Below are 23,016 nucleotides of genomic sequence, written 5' to 3'. Positions count from 1 at the left end.
ATAAGCAGAGTTACATGTAAACGGTTTCTATGTTTGTAAGAAAAGCAAGACTACAGAAGAATTCAGTTTGTTGGTTGGGAAGGCCAGACTTAAAAACAAACAAACATTGTAATCCCCCTTTTCCCAATCTTGGGGAGCTCTGGGGCTGATCCTCCAAGGTGGGGGTACACGTCTTCTCGGGACATGGGCTGGAGGCAGGTTTCCCTGGCAACGGGCTTCGGCAGCGTTCCAAAGGCCTTGACTGTGTAGGCCGTTCGTGTGGGCTCCCCACCCCTGAGGAGAAGCATCGGTGGTGAGGGTCACCTGGGTGGCACGGGCTGGACCTCCCAAAATAAATCCAATGTCCACTCTGCTCTCGTGCACCAAAAAATACATCATTTATTTAAAAACTCAAAAACAGGAGTATAAAAAACATCAACATAGATTCACAGTCCATTTTCAAAGTCCATTTCCTTTCCATACTGGCCAATTCACCAAAGGTCCCAGTCCCAATGCTTTTCCGGAGCTGTACAATCACTCTTTTCGGTTACTCCTAGAACCTCTGCAGCTCCAGTACACCTGCCCTCAGTCTTCTTTTTCCCAGTTTCTCCACCTGGGGCAGTTTCTCACCCTTATTCCACCCTAAAATCTCTTCCATAGTCTCTATTCCTTAGCACCCTTAGGGGACCCTAGATATATCGCCTTTCCTGTACAGAAGTCACTCAAACAGTACTCCAGAAGCAGCTGAGAATCCAGTTATCACACTTTAGGAGCAGCTCCAGGGACGTTGCACCCCATTTGGTTGGGCCAAGGCAGGGTCCCAAGCTCTGTGATGAAAACCCGCCAGTACCTCTTCCCTTAGGTCCAGCCAGCACCCACCCCCTACAAACACAGTTCCTTTGTATAACTTCCATATGTCAAACATCTTCTCTGTCTCCACTCAGCAACACAACTTCTGTCACAAAACTCTTTTCTCTCCTGGAATCTAATGAAGGCTTTCAGATGATTTTGTAATCCACACTGGTCTCTCCTTTCACATCCATTTCTTCCAAGACTCCTCTGCTCAACTCTCTCCTTGCAGCTCCACAGATGTTCTCCTGAGGGAATCCCAGGTATCCCCACTCCCACCTGTGGCCAGGAGTCTCCAGATGCTTCCTTCTCGGGCTCCTTCCTCAGAGACCGACCCTTTGTCCATGTGCAAACATTCCTTTTATACCACACCATACTCACACAGTCATTGGATCAGAGCCACATTTGCCATATCTCTAGCACAACTTGCTTGGATTTTCCTTGACTCAAACTCTGGAATTTTCTTCATGCTAAAGAATAAGATTAACTTTTCACCTTTTTTTTTTTTTTTTTAACTATTCTCCTTAAAGGAAGAGCCACAAAAATTTTCCTCTCATTAGCCATTCCTCCATATGTCCTCTGCCTGAACTCATCAAGAAGATTATAGATAGTGACACATGGAGTCCCTGCACCATTTGGAGGCACCTAGGCCACACCATATTTTCAACTGGTCCCAAGAGGCATTAGCAGGCTGATTCAGTAAAGTCTACGGGAGAGTGGGTGAATGCCCGCTCTCCCGGCGTGCGCACAGGCCACTGGCCTGTGTGTGCGATACAGTATTCAAATGAGGCCTGGCAGTAGAAATGGGCAAAAGGAGGCGCTAGGGACACTAGCGCATCCCTAGCGCCTCCTTTTTGACAGGAGCGGCGGCTGTCAGCGGGTTTGACAGCCGACGCTCAATTTTGCCGGCGTCGGTTCTCGAGCCCGCTGACAGCCACAGGCTCGGAAACAGGACGCCGGCAAAATTGAGCGTCCGGTTTTCGACCCAAAAGCCGCCGGCCTACTTCAAATTTTTTTTTTCTTTTTTTTCAACTTTTTTTACTCTTCGGGACCTCCGACTTAATATCGCCATGATATTAAGTCAGAGTGTCCACAGAAAAGCAGTTTTTACTGCTTTTCTGTGCACTTTCCCGGTGCCGGAAGAAATTAGCGCCTACCTTTGGGTAAGCGCTAATTTCTGAAAGTAAATGTGCGGCTTGGCTGCACATTTTCCTTTCTGTATCGCGCGGGCATACCCAATAGGGCCCGCAACATGCATTTGCATGTTGAGGGCGCTATTAGGTTCGGCAGGTTGGACGCGCGTTTTCCGCCCCTTACTGAATAAAGGGTAAGGGAAAACACGCGTCCAATGGCGGGTTAACCGTGCGCTCCGTCGGAGTGCACTGTACTGTATCGGCCTGAAAGTGATGTGCCCAGGGTCATACGGAGAGTCAGTGATAGAAGTGAACTTATGTCCCAGGCTGGCTGCTGACTCATAAACTATTAGGCCTCTCAACCTGAAAGATGTAATGAGGTAAAATCAAGCCTTTCTCAGCCTATCTTTGTGAACATGGAAACATTTGGTAATCCTGTGAGTTTGTGTCGAAAGCCTGTGATGTTCTAGAATCTATAATTCATTCATTTTATGTCTGATTTTATGTATGTATTTTTGAATTGTACCACCACTTGGATAACAGGCTTAACAAGTGGGATATTAAGAGCAATAAACGAAATGAAACCTAGACATCCATTGTCTGAGTCATTTTTTGGTGAACCAGAGTCCAAGAAAAGAATCAGGAACTTTTGGGCTTGATTCACCCAAAATTGGAACTTTAGCAGATGTCAGGTCTAAAATTTGCACTGTCTTCAGTGAACAAAAATATTCATACCTTATGTAAAAAAAAGGCTCAGGGTCCTGTGCAGCTCAGAAAAGTTGAGAAAACCTACTTTATGCAGCTTTTAGGATGGGCCCTGCTTGGGATGGTTTAATACATTATCAGCCACGTAAAGCAACGCACATAAAACTGAGTTTCATCAGTCATTGCTCTCCATTAGCTCTTAACAGATCCAGTGAGTTTGCCTCAAAACCTGGGACTTGTCCAATGAGGGGACTGGGTATTTCCAAGGACTTGTGTGTGTATGACATTGACTGCCCGGGACTTCAGAAATGCTGCAACTCTTCTGGAGGATCTGTGTGTGCTGCTCCCATCCCACAAGGTAGGTGCTTCCCTGTAGGCTCTTTACAATTTGAATGCCAAATGGCTCCAGCCCACCCGAGATGGGCCGAGCCAATCCTGGTTTTACTCCATTGCATCTGCTTTTCCTAGAGACACTGGAACTACAGCACTGATGCAACGGGGCATCTGGTATAACCCACCCTTAACCTACAGTCTTCTATGGCTATTTTTCTTTTTACATTGTGTTTGTGATACACAGCTCTTATGACTGCGCTTTATAGACTGTAACTAATGATATTACTGTGCAGTAAGGCACTGTCTGGGCTGCTGTTTTGAGGCTAACAGGGTGCTAAATAAAGAGGCATCATCTTATCTGTAGGAAGACAATCAAGAGGTCAATTGATACCATTTCTGATATCAGTAGGTAGCTGATATCAATCATGGTTGTTTGTGGTAGATATTCTGCTAGGGATAATCTTTTCTGGTGCCCAAAGCAACACCAAGCACAAGCATAACTCGTCCCAGAGAGCCCCTGAATTCCAGGAGCCAGGTTCAGATTATGGGCACCTTTTCATTTTATAGAAACAGATCCTAAAATGCCCCATTCTTACTCCGTCAGTAGGAAGCATCTGCCTCCTAACTTCTAATGGCAGCCCGCAGCTCATCTGTCCTTGGTGCAGACCAATCTTGTCCTCTTTAACATTCAGATCATTTGTGCAAGGAATATGAATCTGCATGATTAGTTTTCTATGTCCAGATTACAGAGTCACCACAAGTTACTGGACTAAGGATATGTGAAGAGAACGTTTCTCTTTTTTTGCGAATGATTTCTGTGTCGATGCTAACTTTCGCCCTTCCAGGAACTTTCACCATAAGATCTTATGGTGAAAGTTTGGGGGTAAAAATGGCAAAAAGCATCTTCTGGAATTCATGCCACACCAATGATCAGTTAAAACTGCTTGTCTGGACATGCAGACAGATTTATTTATCTTTTGTGAATAATTTGCTAGGGGGCAAGGTTCGCTTTTAATTCATGGTATGAAAAGCTTTGCACATCCCTGAACGGGGATCAGAAAATATTTCCCTCATATATCAATGTCCTTAATACAAATGGCCTGTACCAGGCAAATTCCACTTTACAAAGGCAGACAGAAACCTAAACAAAACCAGTGTTTCTATGTTATCTTCTAAATTACAGGTTTGAACAAGACCCATTACTGGTATATTGTGACAATTCTTGTGAAAATGAATTTGAAAGAATTAAGACGTGTAGATCCCAGCCTGCTGCAACACACCCGCCTGTTGCACTCCCTGGTACGTATCGCACTACTGAATCACGCCTGCTACAGGCACGAGGCTACTGGGTGTGCAAAGCAGGCAAATGCACGAGGTGGCACACCCGGAGAGGGGCCGTGGCATTGCTGGTCACCTGCAAGTGGAGGCGGAGAACAAGAAGATGCCACCCAGCTCCAGTAATCAAACATTTTAAAAATAACACTCCAAAGGCCTTCACATCTACCCCTCCCCCCTGAACCCATCTTACCCCAACCATGGGTCCAGAATGTCTAAACAGGGCAGGAACAATCCCCAGGGGCTCCTATCTCATTTGCTGGTATGTGAAAATGGTGCCGATGCCGTTTTAATTTTATAGAGAACATAAGAAATGCCAGGCTGGTTCGGACCATCAAGCCCAGCATTCTGTCTTTGACAGTGGCCAATTCAGGTTGCAAGTGTCTGGAAGATCCCATAAAATAGATTTAATTCCTGTAACTCACTTCCAGCGTCAGCAATAGCTTTCTTTAGTCTCCCTGGCTTACAATGCGTTATGGACTTTTCCTCCAGGAACGTGTCCAACCCTCTTTTAAACCCCGCTATGCTCGTCGCCTTGGTCACGTCCTCTGGCAACGGACTCCACAGCTTGATCGTGCGCTAAATGAAAAAGTACTTTCTACAATCTGTTTTTAATCTGTCGATTATTAGTTTCTTGGAAAGAACCCTCGTTTTAGTATTATTTGCAAGGGTAATTAATTGTCCTTTATTTACCTGTTCCACCCCACTCATGATTTTAGAAACGTCTATCGTGGCTCCTTTCAGCCATCTCCTTTCCCAGATGAAAAAGCCCAGCCTGTGTAGCCTCGCATCATAGGAGAGATGACCCATCCCCTTTATCATTTTTGTTGCCCTTCTCTGCACCTTTTCTAGTTCCACTGTGCCTTTCCTGAGATGGGGCAACAGAAATGCACCCCGTACTCAAGGTGCAGTTGCACCATGGATCAATACAGAAGCAATATGATATTTTCCGTTTTATTCTCCAATCCTTTTCGGATCTTTCCTAACATTCTATTTGCTTTTTTGACCTTCACTGTACACTGAGCTGAGGATTTCAATGTATTGTCCACAAGGACTCCAAGGTCCTTTTCCTGGGTGTGAACTCTCAATACAGAACCCAGCAGGGCCGCATCATATTTTCCTCAATGTGCTTCACTTTGCATTTTTCCACATTAAATTTCATCTGCCATTCAGTTGCCCAGTCTCCTAGTCTCATAAGGTACTTCTGCAGTCTCTTGCAATTCACTGCTTTTTTAACAATTTTTAATTATTTTGTGTCATCTACAAATCTGATCACCTCACTTGTCATTCCTTTTTCCATATTATTTATGAATATGTTAAAAGACACAGGTCCCAGTAATGATCCCTGTGGTACTCCATTAATGACCTTTTTCCATCTGGAAAACGGACCAGTTAATCCTACCCTCTGTTATCATCCACAGTACAACACCGCCTCCTATCCCCTGACTTTATAATTTCCTGACGAGTCTCTCATGGGAGTCTTTGTCAAATGTCTTCTGAAAATCCAAATACACTATCATCATCTGCCTCACCTTTATCTACATCTTTATTTGCACCTTCAAAAAGTTCTACAAGATTGTTAAGACAAAGACTTCCCCTTGCTAAGACCATGTTGTCTCTTCCCCATTCAGTCAAGTCTAATCCATATGACCAATGATTTTGTTTTTTAAGATTGGCTTCTACCATTTTACACGGCATTGATGTCATGCTCACTGGTCTATATTTTCCCAGATTACCCCCGGATCCCCTTTTAAAAATCAGTATCACATTTGCCAACTTTCAGTCTTCAGGAGTAGTGGCTATTTAAAAGACAGGTTACAGATTACTAATAACTAATGTAACCCCTCCTTAACGTACAAGTTGAGTACAGAGGAGGCATAAAGTTATTTGTAAGTTCTTTGGGGCAGGGACCCTGGCCAGCTTTTACTTCTCCTCCCATCCCAAGGTGCAGGTCCTTCGGACTAGAAGTGGAAAGGAGTCTTCTCTGATCCCAGTATGGGGTGACTAGCGAGCTGTGATGGAGCTCCCTCTTTCTGCTGTGAGCTGTGTGTTGTGTACCAAACAAACCACACTCGGACCACATAGCAGTGTCCAAAATAAAGCTTTACTGACACAGTTTCATTGAATGGCACAATTAAATATGGTGAATCATACACCACAGTCTCTGTAGTTTCTCTTTTTTCGTCTGTGCATTAGTCTTCATTAAGCCAGGAATCCATCCACCCTTCTGGATTAGATTGTGTAATGCTCCCTCTGGGCTAGGCCCCCCTTGGATGGTCGGGAAGCCCCTCTCGATGGCACAAAAATCTATCTTGGCACAGAGTTAATGTCTCTATCCCTCAGGGTTCCTTTAAATAAAGATTCAAAATCCCCAAAATCAGTCCCAGAGCAGAGCCCCTTCGGCTTATCCTGGAGAATCTCTGAGGGTTTCTGAGACTCCAGGTAGGCCCAAAATCCAACTTCTCTCACTGACTTCCAAATAATACTGCCTCCAGTCCCTATGTCAGAGCTCTGCTATAAAACCTGAGAACCAAGGGTATCTATTACAGCTCCACCAGTGGGAGGGCTGTCCATGAATGGATACTCCCCTAATTGCACTAGACTGTTGCAAGACCTATTAGTAACCCCAAAAGTAGTCTGGGTTACACTAGTTACTTCTTTTAGAACTCTAGGGTGAATGTCATCTGCTCCCACTGATTTGTTACTCTTTATCTGATCCTTCATTGCTCAGAATCTACACCATTAAAGAATGTTTCAGGTGCAGGTATATTCCCACCATCTTCCTCCATAAAGATTGAGCAAAGAATTCATTCAATTTTTCTGCTATTTCTTCTCTTCCCTGAGTACCCCTTTTGCCCCTTGGTCATCTAGTGACCCAACCTCCTCACAGGCTTTTTGCTTTCAATGTACTTGAAAAGTGTTTGTCTGACTGGCAAGCTTTTCTCAAAGTCTTTCTTGGCCTGTCTAACCTATTGTTTTATATCTAACTTGCCAGTGCTTATGCTTTTACTTATTTTCTTCATTTGGGTCTGTTTTCCATTTTTGAATTATGCTCTTTTAACATTAACTGTTTCCTTTACCTCAGTGTTAAACAATTCTGGCAGTCATTTGGTCTTTCTTTGACCTTTTTTTTTTTTAATACAAGGAATACATTTTATCTGGGCTTCTAAAATTTCCATACTTCATGCAAAGTTTTAACCTTTGAAACTGCTCTTTTTAGTTTTTTTCCTAACTAATTTACTTATTTTATCAGTCTCCCTTTTTAAAGTTATATACCACTATAATAGTTTTATTTAATGTTCTTCCTCCAGTGATTATGTCAAATTTGATTGCATTATGAAAGTTATTGCTTAGTGGCCCCACCACAGTAACCCCTTTCACCAGGTTCTACTGAGGATTAGATCTAAAGTAGCTGTTTCTCTCGTTGATTCTAGGACTGGTTGCTCCATGAAGCAGTCATTTATGGCATCTAGAAATTTAACCTCTTTAGCATGTCCTGATGAGATATTGACCCAATCAATATAAGGGTAATTGAAATCTCCTTCTGTATCCCCATTCACAAAATGGTGCTGGCCACAGGGCTAGCCGCATCATTTTTACATACCGATAAGCTTGGGGATAACTCCTGCCCCATTTAGACATATTAGACCCGTGGATGGGATAAACAGACCTGCTAAGTCTCCTGCAATTGGTGGGAGACTCCCACTTTGAGTCATCAGTTGCAGTCCTGCTGGGGCATCCTAAATTTCTGCCCAGTGGATTGGTCAGCTGGGCAATGGCGGAAAGGGTCAGTACAATGTAAAAGCTAAGGGCAATTCAACTCCTACTTCCTATTTGAGCTTTACAGAAGCAGGAGTTTGGGGGCTAGTGGCATTCAGATTGCTGTTGGCCTGTGACCCCTTGTGGGCCTTTGAGGGAGCAGCCTCAGTCAGGACGTGCTGCTGCCACAGTAGTTGGGAGGAGCGGGCCAAGAGCCAAGTAAAGTCAGGCAGAAGGGAGGGTGATAGGTCAGTTGTTCCAGGGGACAGGAAGAGTGTGGTATAACTTGCATCTGGGGTGGAAGGCAGAGGCCTAGGGAGAGATGGTTTTTATAGGTGGAAGGGGGTGGGAAAGGGGAGGGTTGAATTGCTCCTGGGAGCTGGAAGGTGAAGTGTGAATTGCTATTTGGGGAGTGCAGGGACAAGTTGCTTCAGGATGTGCGTCTTTTTGTGTGAGTTGCTAAGGGGGGGTGGTGGGGGGGAAGAGGTAGCAGTTGCTGCAGGATGTGTATTAATGAGTTTTTGGAAGGAAGGGGATGTCAGTTGCTTCAGGGTGTGTGTGTAAGTTGCTTGCAAGGGTGAGGGGGATTATCAGTTGCTCCGGGGTATATTTTTCTGGAAAGATCAGAGAGAGGAGGGAGAGGGGCATGCATATATGCATGTGATGAAAATTTCCCTCTTAAAAATTGGAAGCTCTCAGCTCTGGGGGTAAAATAGATTTGGTGGGGATGGTGTGTGAAGCCCTGAGGGAGTTTCAGTTTTTAAAATTTGGATTACTGGAGGGAGCTGGGCTTTTTCCAGCAGGGAAGGGGGTGCCTGGAATAGAAAATGAGACTGATTGAGAGAGAGAGAGAGAGAGAGAGAGAGTGTGAGACAGTGAGAGTTACTCTTCAGCTGGCCTGCTGCTTATTGGCACATCCAGTCCTGATGATAGTATCCCTTTCCTGCTCAGAACTGATGGGGTAGGTGGGATGAGACAGGCAAAGGACTGGGAACCCTCAGTTTTCATTACATCTGTGAATCTGACTGGATTTATTGATACCCTCTCCTCTTTTCACAGATCACTGGTGCCTTGTGGCCCGGAGATACTTCTGTTCATCACCTCTCCACCGTCCCCTCCGGCGCTTTTACCATCTCTTCAGAGCTCCTGGTTGGACTCTGCTCTTTGCAGTCGCTGGAAAATGTGTCTTCTCAACTCAGTGAGATACCCATGCGCCTTCCTGAGGTCATCGACGTGGATGTGAAAGGTGCCAATGTCTTGTGTCTTCAGCTTTACGTTCAGGCACTGGGGCAAGGTTGGGGGTGATGGCAGAGACAGCAAAGCAAGGAGTGTGCGGTGAATATAATGCACCGCGGCTCCAGAAGATAATCCCTTGCATCTTCCTGATTGTGCAACACATTAATGGGCAGATGTGCGTACAACTTTACTCCCAATTTAACCAGGAGTTTAGTGCCCCAAAAATATGAGTAATCGTGCACACAGCATTCCTCCCTGCAAATCCCTTGTTCATCAAAGCATTAACTATTTCCCCCCACTGCAGGGAGGTTTGTAGGTTTAACATTATTGGTGTGCTAAGCATATTTCTGTGCACACATTTTCGGGTTAGCATGCTAAACTCCGGAAGCGTTAGCATACCACTAGCATTGGAAATGAACACTTTTTCCAACATTTGAGCAAAGAAAATGCGTGATGATGTTCAACGCACTTCCCTCCTCCCCCCCGCCCCCGCCATGTCTTGTTATATCAGGCTCTGTGACATTGTGTGGGGAGGGATTGAGGATGTTTGTCTGAGGCCATCAGGCCATAGAAAGTGTTCTGCTGTGAATAATTATACATTTGTAGTAGGGAGAGTACCTCATGAATGGGTCAGACAGGATTCATTCATTTACGATAACGTCAGAGGGGCCAGGATGCAGAACCTTTGCACCTGAGCTCCTTAGAGCATAAGAGCCGGCAGATTACAACTTCTATATTTTCTCCCGAACTGTAAAGTTTCCCAGTTTCAGAAGGGAGATTTGTTTGGCCAAAACCTAGTTTTGACTTTGCATGCCAAGGAACAGTTGTGCACATGTAGTGTCTGATACTACCCATTGAAATCGGCGCTATGGGTACCAGAATGCATGAGGACTGGCCTAAAATTCCCCTCCGAGAACTGGGTAACGTGGCAGCTCTGCTTCTTTGCATTTTCCAGCAGCACAGTGGGTCACCGCCGTGGACACTGTGCTTCCTGACTCGAAAGGGAAGCATCCACTGAAAAGAGATGTTGGAAGAGGATGACTTCCCCCACCCCCACCCTTCAGCAGAGTGGGAAGGGGGGGGGGGGCGTGGAGGGTCCCAGCTGGATGCCACAGCCTGCTCCAGTTCCTGGGGAGTAAGACGGATGCCGTAAGCAGCTTCACAGTCAGAGCAAAAAATCTTATTTGTAGGATTATCAAATGGCTCCAGTTTGTTAGATCAGAGCGATCCTGTCCTGGTTTATGACCCTTAACATGTTAAGGACCTGTAATTCTTATTTTTCCTAAAAAATAAAATAAAATAAAATAATGCAGGAGAACTTGTTGCAGCATGCAGTGGGGGCAGAACCATGACTGGATCAGGCTGTTCATATAAAATGGAGCCTGTTGATGCTCCTGCTTTTTCGTTTTTTTATGTGGTGCTGCTGGAGGTCTGGTCATCCTGAGGTTTAGTTTAAGATCAGTGGAGAGAGAGGGGTGGGGGGTTGTATGTCAGCTCTCTCTCTTCTCTCTCACATTCACACACCTTCTATCTCTTCCACCCCCTGCAACAGGGATTACATCGCTCTTTCCCCTGTCTCCAACCCCGGCACTCTCCCCCTTTCCCCAGGAAGGACTCCCCTAAATCTCGGCACACTCCTGCTTTCCCCCTCCTGGCCCCAGTGCTTGCTCTGAGGCTGCAGCAGACGGAGCAGAGAAGGGGCAACTCTGTTCCCTAATCCCGTGGTTCCCCCATCTCCTCTTGTCATATGGGGGGGGGGGGGGGGGGTGAGGTTGAACTGGACAGAGAAAAACAAAGAAGAGCTGCTCTGCTCTCAAATGCACCCACTCCCAGGTAGCCTGCAGGGAACAGAAGATGAGGAGCTGGTACCCGGGTTTTCTTGTTGGCTTTTCTGGTGCTATTCTGGCCCAAACTTGTTATTCGTGGTCAGAAGTGAGTGTGCCCAGCAGGGAACCCCACGCCTTCTGGAGAATCACTTACCTATGAGGTAAAAAAAATAACTCACCACTCTTCTCTGGCAGCATGGAAAGACATTTTACTTGGGAAACTGGAATAGAAAAATAATAAACATTAAGGGACAGATATTCAAACGCTGCATAGCTCTCTCTCTCTCTTCCCCTTCTGTCCTCATGCTTCTCTCTCTCCCTTGTCCTGTCTTTCTTTGCTCTTCCCTCTTCCCTCTGCCCATCCCCCACTCTCCCTCTTTTTTTGCCTTTACTCAGCTGCTCACCCACCCAACTCTTAATAAAGTAGCATAGTAAATGGCACCAGAAAACACCAAATTGACCCATCCCTGCCAGTCTTTTTCCCCTGACCACTAAAACCCCTCTAGCCATTTTCTTTTACACTTACCTGCCTGCTGGAGCAGTAGAAAGTTTCACACACTGGCCGGTGGCCGGTGTGCGCTTCACTGGGACAGCGCCTTTGAAAATAGCCGCGGCGCGCGCCTGGCCCTGGCACGCGCTGGCTTTTGAAAATGTACCTGTTAATGTGTGCTACCTTGGGCAGGTCTGTCTTGGAGAGAAGGTATATAAATAAATAGTAATTGAAATGAAGTCATAAAAAATGATAAAACTATAACATAATACGCAGATGGAGCAGTGTGAAGATCAAGCTTGTATAGTTGACCTCTGAGAGATATCCTTTTTGCGGGGATGGATTTAGGATTTTGCCAGTCCTGGGCAACTTTTGGTGCTTTCTCCCCTCCCCCCCCTGCTCTATGGGGGCTGCTGAATGAGTTTCAGCAGAGCTGGGAGGCAGGAAATCTTTAGCCCGCCGTGCTGCCCCTTAAATGTTTGGTACAGGAGGCACGGACATAATGGCCGCCTACTGACAAATCCAAATGAGAGCAGGCGTGAGAAGCCGGGAGACCTTGGAAAAAAGAGGAGCCAGCAGGAGAGGGAACAGAGCTGCCACAGTACAGTTTACGATGGAGAAGTTCTGTGCACTGGTGAGAGCCTCATCCCTGGGGATCCCTCCTTCCCTCATTCTCTCTCTCACGCACACCCTCAGCCTCATTAATTCTAATTGTCACATTCTGTTTTTTTACAAGTGTTAGATCTGTTTATGAGATGCGTATAAACTATTTGTAGACAGACAAGGTGACCGTACCCCCCCATCCTCTTTTCTGCCTTATAAGAGTCTGTACCTTATCTCCTGTGAAGTGCTGTAAAGAATGTAATCTGGTTCAGCCTACCAGGTCAGTATTCTCCGTCCTTATTTATAATAGTCTAGGCCAGAATTTGATGACACTGGTGGGGCTCTGCAGAGGAGGCCTGGGATCAGACCAGTACGTCATCAGCCAGCAGGGGTCGCCCATCTTACATGCGAGTGCCAGGCCATCTTCCAGGGCCTAATTATGTACAGGTCCAGGTGATCTTTCTTCCGGCCCTCAGCCAGCTTGGTGTCACCCTCAGGAAGGGTGGCAGTTGAAAACACGATGACGATTCTAATGCAGAATGATTCTGTTTTGCAGATAGAGGACCACTGACCCCATCTGATTTGCCTGCCCTGCTACCAGAGACAAGCACAAGCACAGCAACCGCAGAAAAGGGAGGGATGCCTGCCTCTACTGAGAGTGCCAAGGCGGGTGTGCCTAACGCAACGTATTCAAACCACATGAAGCTGCCTTTAGCTAACACTTCATCTCCAAGCCTGGGCGGAGAGACACCATTGTCACCTAGTCCCAATCTGATCACTCCAAAACCAAGAACCACTCCCTCAATGACTTCAGCAGAGCATCGCCAGGGCCTTCCTTCTCCGATTCCCGTGTCCGCAGCACCTGAAGATTCCTCCAGAGCCTGGCTGCAGAACATAACAGACTCCATGCACAACTTCAGCACGAATCTCACCGTGACAGAGGGTCCTGCAGCAAACACATCTGCTATTTACAGAGAGATTCTGGGTCCTTATACTACACCAGGCCAGGGCATGATGAACAGCTCCAGAAACCAACCCATAAACGTCTCCATACCGTCTGCTGTCTCGCTATCATTTCCTTCTGCTACTCCTTCAGACTGTGGTACGTGCTTCCCTTCCGCACATAAACTAGAAATGAAAAGAGATCCGGATCCAGTTTGTCAAACTGCGGCAAGCTGCTGCACTACTCTCCCTTTTCTGGTTAAATGTTCTACAATGTAGTTAACAGCATTTAAAAAGCCCTACTTGCGCCAAAGCCAGGAGATACGTGCGTGTCTCGGGCCAGCGCACGCCGCGCAGATTTTAAGACGTGCCCAAATACGCGCATATATCCCGGCGTGTGCACAATTAGAAAAGGCAAAATAAAGGGTCTGGGCGGGACATGTGCGGTCTGGGTCTGTAGCATGAAGTCTGCGCATATTTAGACGCACAAGCGCACGCCGGGATCCCATACCGTGTAACTTTACTTCTGATAAGTTTTAAAATAAGAAAATCAGGACTAGTCAGCAGGGTTTGAAGGGTCGGGGCTACTAAGGTGAAAGGGAGGTTAGGAAGTCCAATCCTTTACTGGGGCGAACTGGGAACGAACTGGGAAAACAGATATTTGCATTGGCGCGCGTGCCTAGCAAAATCCCCCTACTTACGTGGTAGAGGCGGCATTTGCAAGTGCCCATATATGCACGTATTGTTGATTTTATAACATATACGCGTATGGTATAAAATGGCCGCATCCAATGGCGCAGGCTGGCGTACGCGCGTACATGTGTGTCCGTGGAGCTGTTTAAAAGTTACCGTCTAAATGCCTAAGCTGTTCTCCTATAATTATTCTGAATCTGTAGAGGTAACCGTGTTAAGAAGAGCCACAAGCCCCCTCTCACTTATTGGATTTGGTTAGGGCCAGACCAAATGCGATGTCATACATAACACCTCATCTGTACACCTCATATATATACCTCATATATACACCTCATATATACACCTCATCTATACACCTCATATATACACCTCATCTGTACACCTCATATATACACCTCATATATACACCTCATCTATACACCTCATCTATACACCTCATATATACACCTCATATATACACCTCATCTATACACCTCATATATACACCTCATGGGCCAATGCTTTTGTTTGTATTGTGGTTGCCATGTTAGTCCGCTTGAATATGTATTTATATATGTAGAAATAAGAGTCAACAAACAAGTTGTAGGTGAGACCTTTTAATTGGACTAACTCAGTGCATCTGTGGCAAAGCTAACATTGGGCCAATAAAAAAAGGTCTCATCTACAACTTGCTAACTTTTATTTCTGCATCATAGTGAGTTAGAAAGCCCATGCCTCTCTTAAAGTCCTTTTATGTATATTTTGAAGCACATGATCATTTTAATTTCAAATGTATGCTCTTGGATAGTTTGGAAGTTCCCTTCTAGTGTCATGTTCATAAGATTATGGTTGTAGAGATCTGGTCCAGGAAAAAATGATCAGTCACTTCAAGACAAACATGGGGAATGCAATTTCCAGAAGCCATTTACCCAGGTCTGAAAACTGATCGGCCCTTACTTGGCTATAAAAATACATATGGGGTCGACCCTTGCTTTTAAGGATGAATTTTCAAAAGTTGTGTGCGTAAAGAACCTACACACGTAAAATGGCAAATCAGGGACCGTGAGGAAACTTACACATGTGAAAAAGGGGCAGGCCAGGGGCATTCTGGGGAGTGGCCAACATTTATGCAGGTAACTTGCTATCTTATAAACAACTTAAAGTGGCACCTTAATTGCACATTCTTACTCCTGCTCAATATGAGGAGTAAGGGATCGTAAACATCTTAAAAAGTGAAAAAATTACTGGATAGAGGATCTGGATAAAATGGGGGCACTTCAGGCTGAGAAGCCAGGAGGGTGTTCACGAGATGCAGCTGGACTGGGTGAGCTGGTAGATAATTAGTAAAGCTGGTTATTTCATTGCCGCACACGTTAGAAAATCCCCCAACTTAACGAGTGTAAAAAGCCGAATAAATGTGTCTAAATAATGTGGTAAAATCTACTTGGGTATCCCTTTAAAAATTGAAGTAAAAATATGTGGGTATATCATTTGCACACACTTATCCAGCTAAATTTTGACTTATCTGGTTAAGTAGCATCTTAGCTGCTAGTTAGATGGACAAATTCAAATGTATCCAAATAAGTAGTAGCATTTATCTGGCTAAGTTCCAATTTATCTGGCTAAGTAGCAGCAGGTGCTATTAGCAGGATGTCTGAAAATCAGTATTTGTTCCTCTAAGTAGAGTGCCAAGGTGGATGTGCCTAACGCAACATATTCAAACCACACGAAGCTGCTCGAGTTGATGCTTTTCAAAATCAGGCCCTATGCGCATTATTTTATATGGGGAATGTACTTACAGAAAAAGAAGAAGCAAATGTCTGGTAGGGGCAAGAGTGCATGGACGCACGTGCCCGTGCTTGCCTCATCAGCCAGTTTACATCAAAGTGGTGTCACGAATAGGATACTGAGCCTAGAGAAGAATCTTGAGCCTAGCACAATATGGAGAAAGTTGTTTGGCTATTGCAGTACTGTTTGTGGTGTTCGAGTCTTGTTTCAATCCAGGCGTCTCTAGAGCAATAAAAGAGAGAAGGACAGCAGAAGGAGTTTGAAGAATTGCAAAAAGAAATTTTAGGAGCAGGACCAAATATTTGGAAAGCCGGCAGAAGCTTTTGGAGCTGTGAGAGAGAAACAGAGAGCATTGAACCAGATCTCCAGCATTGTATTAAAGCAGTTAGTGGAAGCTCTAAAGTCTTGTGCCTTATATATATAAAAGGAAATAAAAAGATTCCAGATTTTGCTGCTCACTCAGTGAAAGCTGGTGACCTCTCATTAGAAGATTGGCTCAAACGGATGTGAGCAGCCATATGAACAAGTACCAGAAAAGGACCACTGGGAGGTCATCAAGGACCATTGTAACAGGTCCACTGACATTCCTCCCTCACTCAGAAGACAGAGTAAAAGATTCGATTGACATATTTTTTGTTATGCCTGTCAGTTGCAGACAGCTGTGACCTCTCATGCTCACCTCTATTTTCCCTGCTCCATCAAGTCTGGGAAGAATGGCGGTCTCTGCCAGTACACGCCGACCACTCCGGTGTTCCTGAGACAGCGTGGGTGCTGCCGGCCGCCATCTTGGACTCAGAGTTACCTAAGGCGTGCGCGCAAGAGCCTTATTTGAATACGTCATGGCGGGAACCTCGGGGGCGTCCCCACCCGATGATGTCAACCCACTAGCGTATTTAATCGAACCAGCCCTTGCCTTCATTGAGTTAGCAAGGAGTTCTGTTTTGCTGTACTCTACACATTCTAGGACTCAGCCTTGGCAATTGGACGCTCCAAGTACCCGCTCCTCAGGGGCTCCCCTATGTTCTCGACTATCTGCTCCTTGGAGGGCCTTCCTGCCTCCCTGCTGCTGGATCTGCTTCTCAGATCTTACCTTGCTCCAGGAACCATCTACTGTGCATACCTTCTGACATCTTCGATTCTGACTACACTGAGGACCTTATGTGGTGTACCCCGATTCTCGGGCCACTACCACCTTTCTTCAGTAAGAGCGTTTCATTCTTCCTGCTCTACAGTATTCCTGCTCATCATCTACACAGATCCACTTCTGGGTTTCGGCATCGCTACCAACATCTAATGTACAGACTCCTCGGCGTACCCCGCTCCGCGGGCCACTACTGGATCTTCTCCACTGTGTGTGATTCTGGGTATTCCCATTGCCCAGGACTGTACTACCATATTGCTGATATGTGGACATTAATAAAGTCTCCACTTCTAGCTGTGTCATGCCACTGAGACTACGCCTGGTGATAGTGAGGCTCACAAGGCTCCTCCCTGTGGGCGGAAACATCGCTCATCTCAGCCAGTTCACATCCTTCCTTAAACATAACATTGTTGAAATAGTTTGGGGATAAAATGCCTCTGAATTTGAGACTACACAAATTTTACAATAGAAGACAGCAAATGGGTGAGAACACCCAGACTTTTGTGTACAACTTGCATGACAAGGGTGCTAGACAGGGATGTGCAATGTTTACCAAATCCTGACTTTACATTAAAAGAAAACTGGTAACCAGATTGGTTGGCAGTAGCCTTAGGCACAAGATTAGCTGAAGGCATAAGAGAATCTCTCCATGACCTTAATGATCTGTTGAGAACTGTTATTGAGATACCCTTGGATATTGTGCAGAGTCTTGTGTTAAAATTCTGAGCCCAGGATTTGCTGTGAGAGGTAATGGTGTTGCAGTCACTTGGCAATAGTGATTACGCCATGATCAAATTTGACTTAATAACTGGAGGGAGGACACTGAAGTCGGTGACTGTCAACAGTTCTCTTGGCCCGGGAAGCGGCTTGACGTAAGCAAAGATTCGTCTGTTCCCATAAAGTCTTAAGGGCATCCTCAGTAGCCTGCACCGCAGGGGACGGTACTGACAAAGGTATGGGCAGTGGTGGTCGTGGTTGCTTTCCATAGAAAATAGAGAACAGTGACGTGCTTGTAGCAGTGGCAATGTGGGAGTTGTGAGAAAACTCCGCCCAAGGGAGAAGTTCAGACCAATTGTCTTGGCAGTCATTGATGTAAGAGCACAAGAAGGCCTTCAAAGAGCTATTCATTTGCTCAGCTTGTCCATTGGCTTGGGGGTGATAAGCAGTTGTTAAACTGATGTTAATACCGAATTTTTGGCAAAGAGTGCACTAATATCTAGCAACAAACTGTGGACCTCTATCGGAGACAATGTCCTTGAGTAGGCCATGCAATCTAAAGATGTGGCAGAAGAATAGGTGTGCCAGTTCTGGAGCAGATGGTAGGCCCGGTAGAGGGACGAAATGGGCCATTTTTGAAAATTGGTCTATGATTACCCATATAAAGCTATGACCCTTAGATGGAGGCAAATCCACAATGAAATCCGTAGACAGATGGGTCCACAGTTCCTCAGGAGCTGGAAGTGGTTGCAGGAGACCCCATGGTCGACTGACTGGGGGTTTTTGCTGTGCACAAGTGTTACAGGATTCGACATATGCTTTAGCGTCAGAGACTAGAGTAGGCCACCAGAAGAACCGCTGGAGCAGTGCCAAGGTTCGTGCTCGCCCTGGTTGACCAGCAAACTTAGAATCATGCACCCAGTGGAGGACTCTTTCTCTGAGTCATCAGGGCATGACAGTCTTCCCAGGGGGAACTGGGTGAGTAGCAGACAGACAGATACAAGCTGGGTCTATTATATGACTGGGTTCTTCCGGAGTGTCTTCAGGCTCGAAAGAGCGTGATAGGGCATCTGCCTGGAGGTTTTTATCAGCTGGATGGTAATGAAGCTCAAAATTGAACTTGGAAAAGAACATGGCCCATCAGGCCTGACGGGCATTGAAACACTAGGCATGGCTCAAATGTTCCAGGTTCTTATGGTCAGTGAACACGATGAACTTATGTTGCACGCCCTTTAGCCACGGGCGCCATTCTTCAAGGGCTAATTTTATGGCAATCTCCAATACTGTAGTTCTGTTCCGCAGATGAGAACTTGCAGGAATAGAATGAACATGGGACTATAGTACCGGAAGCAGTGCGTTGACTCAGGACCGCCCCAGCTCCAATCGCGGAGGCATCCACTTCCACTTGAAAAGGACAGTTTGGGTCTGGGTGTTGTATAAAGACCCCGCTTGGAAGGCCTCTTTGAGGTGGTGAAAGGCTGCAATGGCTTCCGGAGTCCAATTCCGAGTGTCTTGGCCCATATGAGTTATGTCAGAGGAGCAGCCAAAGTGGAATAGTGTGGCATGAAATGGCAACAGTAATTTAGAAATCCCAGGAAGCGCTGGAGGGCTTTAAGGCCCCTGGGTTGCGGCCAATCCCGGATTCCTTTCAACTTGGCAGGGTCCATAGAAAATACTCGTTGGGAGATAATGTATCCGAGGAAAGGCAGACTGGATTTCTCGAACAAGCATTTATCTAATTTTGCAAATAAGTGATTCTCGCGAAGGTGTTGGAGGACAGTACGGACATCAGTGTGGTGTGTGGCCAGATCCTTAGAAAAGACAAGGATATCGTCCAGGTATGCCACAACCTTGATATACAGCAGATCTCTGAAAATTTCGTTCATAATTCGTTGGAAAACTGCGGGCGCATTACAGAGGCCGAAAGGCATCACCAGGTATTTGTAATGCCCGTCCTGGGTGTTAAAGGCAGTCTTCCAAATGTCGTCGGGACAGATCTGTACCAAGTTATACGCTACGCGTAAATCCAATTTCATGAATATAGATGCTCAGTGCAAGCAATCAAATAATTCTGAGATCAGGGGCAGAGGATACTTGTCTTTGCGGGTGATGGAGTTTAGGCCGCAATAGTCAATACACGGCCTGAGTGACCCATCCTTCTTGGTCACAAAAAAGAATCCTCAGAGTGCCGCCGCCCAGGTGGACTGTTTATATTTGTATTTGGTTTATGCTCAATAAAAAAGCGTTAATATTTAAAAAGGAGAAGTTGAGGGGCGGATGAATCCCTTCACAAGGTTTTCTTGGATGTACTCTGTCATAGCCTTTGTCTCTGGCAGAGACAGAGGGTAGGTGCGTCCTTGGGGAGGTGTGGTCCCAGGAAGGAGATCAATGGGACAATCGAATCTCTGAAGAGGTGGAAGAAGGTCTGCTTTTTTACTTGGAAAACACATCTGCGAAATCCGCGTAAGGAACAGGTAGACCTGAGGAGATGGCAGCCAGAGGAACCATGGGTGGTGGTACCACTTTCTGAAGACAGGACTGGTGGCAGGCAGGGCCACACTCCATCAGTTGCAATGAACCCTACTCAAATTGGGGAGAGTGTCTTTGAAGCCAGGGGAGTCCGAGGACTACTGGATGGATAGATTTCTCCAATACTAACAGTTTAAGTTCTTCTGTATGCAGGGCGCCAGTGCGCAGCTGGACTGGTTCCGTGGTAAGAAAGATTCGACCGGGTAACAGTTCTCCATAAATAGATGCTATATGCAAGGAGGTCTCTAGAGGATAGGTCTTTATACTGAGGAGCTGGACTAGATCCTTGAGAATGAAATTACCTCCTGCTCCGGAATCCACCAGAGCAAGAACTGGGAAGGACCAGGAGTCCTAAATCAAGGTGACCGGTACAGACAATTGGAGGGCCAGAGAATTTGCGCTCAAGTTCAGGACTCCTACTGAACTTAGGCTGGGAAGTTTCCCGGAAAGACAGGACAGGTCTGTAGATGGTGGCCAGGTGCTCCGCAATACAGACACAGACTGGTTTGTCTCCACCGGAGGCGCTCTTCCGGTGTCAGTCGCTCATGGCCCAACTGCATGGGCTCTTCCGTCTTGGCCACAGTAGTGACCCTGCTTGGGGCAGGGCTGGTGGTCGGTGGCGAATGGGATCGAACCTGAGAGGGCTTCTTGGGCATCTGACTCTCCCGGAGACGCTCTTGGAGGTCGATTAGGCCTGTCAAGTCTATAAGGTCCTCAAGTGAGGAAAGGAGCTCCCTTGCAGCCAGCTCAGCCTTCAGCTGTGAGGGAAGTCCATCCAGGTAGATAGCTCGTAGGCAGTCTTCCTGCCAGGCGAGCTCGGAAGCCAAAGTCGGAAACTCAATGGTATAGTCGAAGAGACTTCTTTGATCTTGATGAAGATGTAACAAGCTGGTGCTTGCCACGGCATGCCACCCAGGATCATCAAAGGTCTGTTGAAACACAGCCACGAACTGAGACAATTCCCTTAGGAGGGAATCCGACCGTTCCCATAGGGGGCAAGCCCAAGCCAACGCTTTCCCTTCAAGACAAGATAGGATGAAGGTGACTTTGGTCAGTTCATCCTGGAAGACGGAGGGCTGCAGATCGAATTGCCTATAGCACTGGTTGATAAACCCTCTGCAGAGTCTGAAGTCACTGTTGAAGCATGGGGGCGCTTGTAGGGCCAGCAGGGCTCGAGGCATTGATGGTGAGGTTGTGGATGAGGAGGAACCAGTGTAGAAACCAGATTACTGGTGAGGATATCAAGCCGGGCATGGAGACGGTCAATGGAGGAGGCCAATGCCTCAAGAAACTGCTGCTGTTCTTGTACCTTGGATGCCAGGCCTGGAATGGCCTGGAGGTCACGCGGCTCCACCGAGTCCATGGCCTTTGCAACCTTGCTGGTCGAGTGCGCGTTGCCTCCTAGAGATTCATCTCATCCCTGCATTCCTGTTCCTCGTTGTTCCTGGTTCCTGTCTCTTCGTTCCTACCCTGCTTAGTACTTCAGACTGACTACACGGACTTTGACTTTGCTTGCCTGACTTTGCCATTGATTCTCTCCAAGTCCGAACCTCTGCTTCGCCTGACTACGCCATTGCCTATCTCCAGACCTAGACCTCTGCTTCGCCTGACTACGCTACTACCTAGCTCCCTGAACATGGTTTCTTCAGGCTTCGGCCTGCTTTTGCTCGAGGGCCCTCTGTCTGCCTCCGTTCCATTGGCGCCTGAGTTTCCAGGACATTACCCAGTCCAGAGTAAGACTGTACCGTCTCTCACCTGCTGTCTCTGGGCTGAACCAATTCCTATCGCAACTACACACAGAGGCCCACCTACGTCCTGCCAGCCCCGGCACCCAAAGGCTCAACCCGAGGAGAACAAGGGCTGGTATAGGTGAAGCTCCAGTGGCCTCTAGCTTCAGCCCACTCCACCTGCTGACGGTGGGGACCGTAGGTCCTCGCCTACGGGTTGCATCAATCCCACCTCAGCCCAAGGGTCTACCTCCGATGCAACACTTCACACAAGCTTGTTTTAAAATCTACTTACTGACTTAAAGTCAACAAAGTCCTAAGGAAAATACGTGACGCATACCACTTAAATATGTGCGGTAGGCGTATTTTAAATTATACACACACAATTTAAAATTCCAGTGTATGGATGCCCGCATGCTCATTTTAAAGTTACTGTCCCTATAGGGAAAGATTTTTTACCCTTTCAAATAATACTAGGTCAAGGGAGTATGCCATGAAACTAACTGGTAGCACATTTAAAACAAATTTCAGAAAGCAATTCTTCAGTCAATACACAATTAAGTGGTGGAATTTATTGCCGGAGGATGTGGTCAAGGCCAGTAAGGTAGCTGGGTTTAAAAAGATTTGGACAAGTTCCCAGAGGACAGATCCATTAACAATTAATGGTCGGGTAGGCATAGGAATCTCCACCTCTTATTTCGCAAGTGAGCAATATTGTGATTATTATTATTATTGCTCACTCACTTACTGGAGTACCCAGAGTGAGGTGCACAATTACAAAATATATTTAAAATGATATATAACACATGGGCATGGAATACAAACTTAACACACACAATACAGTAGATACATAATTATGATAGATAATATCCATAATACATAAACATAGCATAGATAGATAACACATCAAAACAAATGATAGAAAAACAGTGGAGATGCAAATGGATCTTCCCATTTGGATCTACTGGGTATTGTTAGTGACCTGGATTGGTTACTGTCAGAGACAGGAGGAGGCTGAATGCTGGGCTCAATGGATCATTGGTCTGAGCTGGCACGGTACTTCTAATGCTCTCATGTACTAGAGGAAGGCTGGGACATAGATCTCAACCATGGAGCTAGTCAAAGCCTTCTAGTTTTGTTTCAGAATAATTGTGCTGTGTGCATTGTACACTTGGGCATTTTTAAAGTGTTCAGCATTCATGTTGTCAAGGATAGGTGTGTTGCACATGTGGACGGGAAGGGTTTGGTTAAT

The 23,016-nt window shown here is 46.2% G+C and overlaps 1 protein-coding gene across 1 annotated transcript in view; it reads left to right on the top strand.

Moving 5' to 3' along the window:
- The window catches only part of UMODL1 (uromodulin like 1), a 94,859-nt gene that overhangs the window by 22,492 nt on the left and 49,351 nt on the right, over window positions 1–23,016 (top strand). Inside the window, exons 3-6 of the mRNA XM_029578027.1 lie at window positions 2,863–3,024; window positions 4,183–4,298; window positions 9,153–9,387; window positions 12,805–13,350. Of these exons, the coding sequence (XP_029433887.1) occupies window positions 2,863–3,024; window positions 4,183–4,298; window positions 9,153–9,387; window positions 12,805–13,350 (1,059 nt within the window). The remainder of the gene's footprint in view (window positions 1–2,862; window positions 3,025–4,182; window positions 4,299–9,152; window positions 9,388–12,804; window positions 13,351–23,016) is intronic.

The sequence above is a fragment of the Rhinatrema bivittatum genome, chromosome 15 (assembly GCF_901001135.1).
Source record: "Rhinatrema bivittatum chromosome 15, aRhiBiv1.1, whole genome shotgun sequence".
Lineage (NCBI taxonomy): Eukaryota > Metazoa > Chordata > Amphibia > Gymnophiona > Rhinatrematidae > Rhinatrema > Rhinatrema bivittatum.
This window is presented reverse-complemented; position numbering and strand designations above follow the sequence as displayed.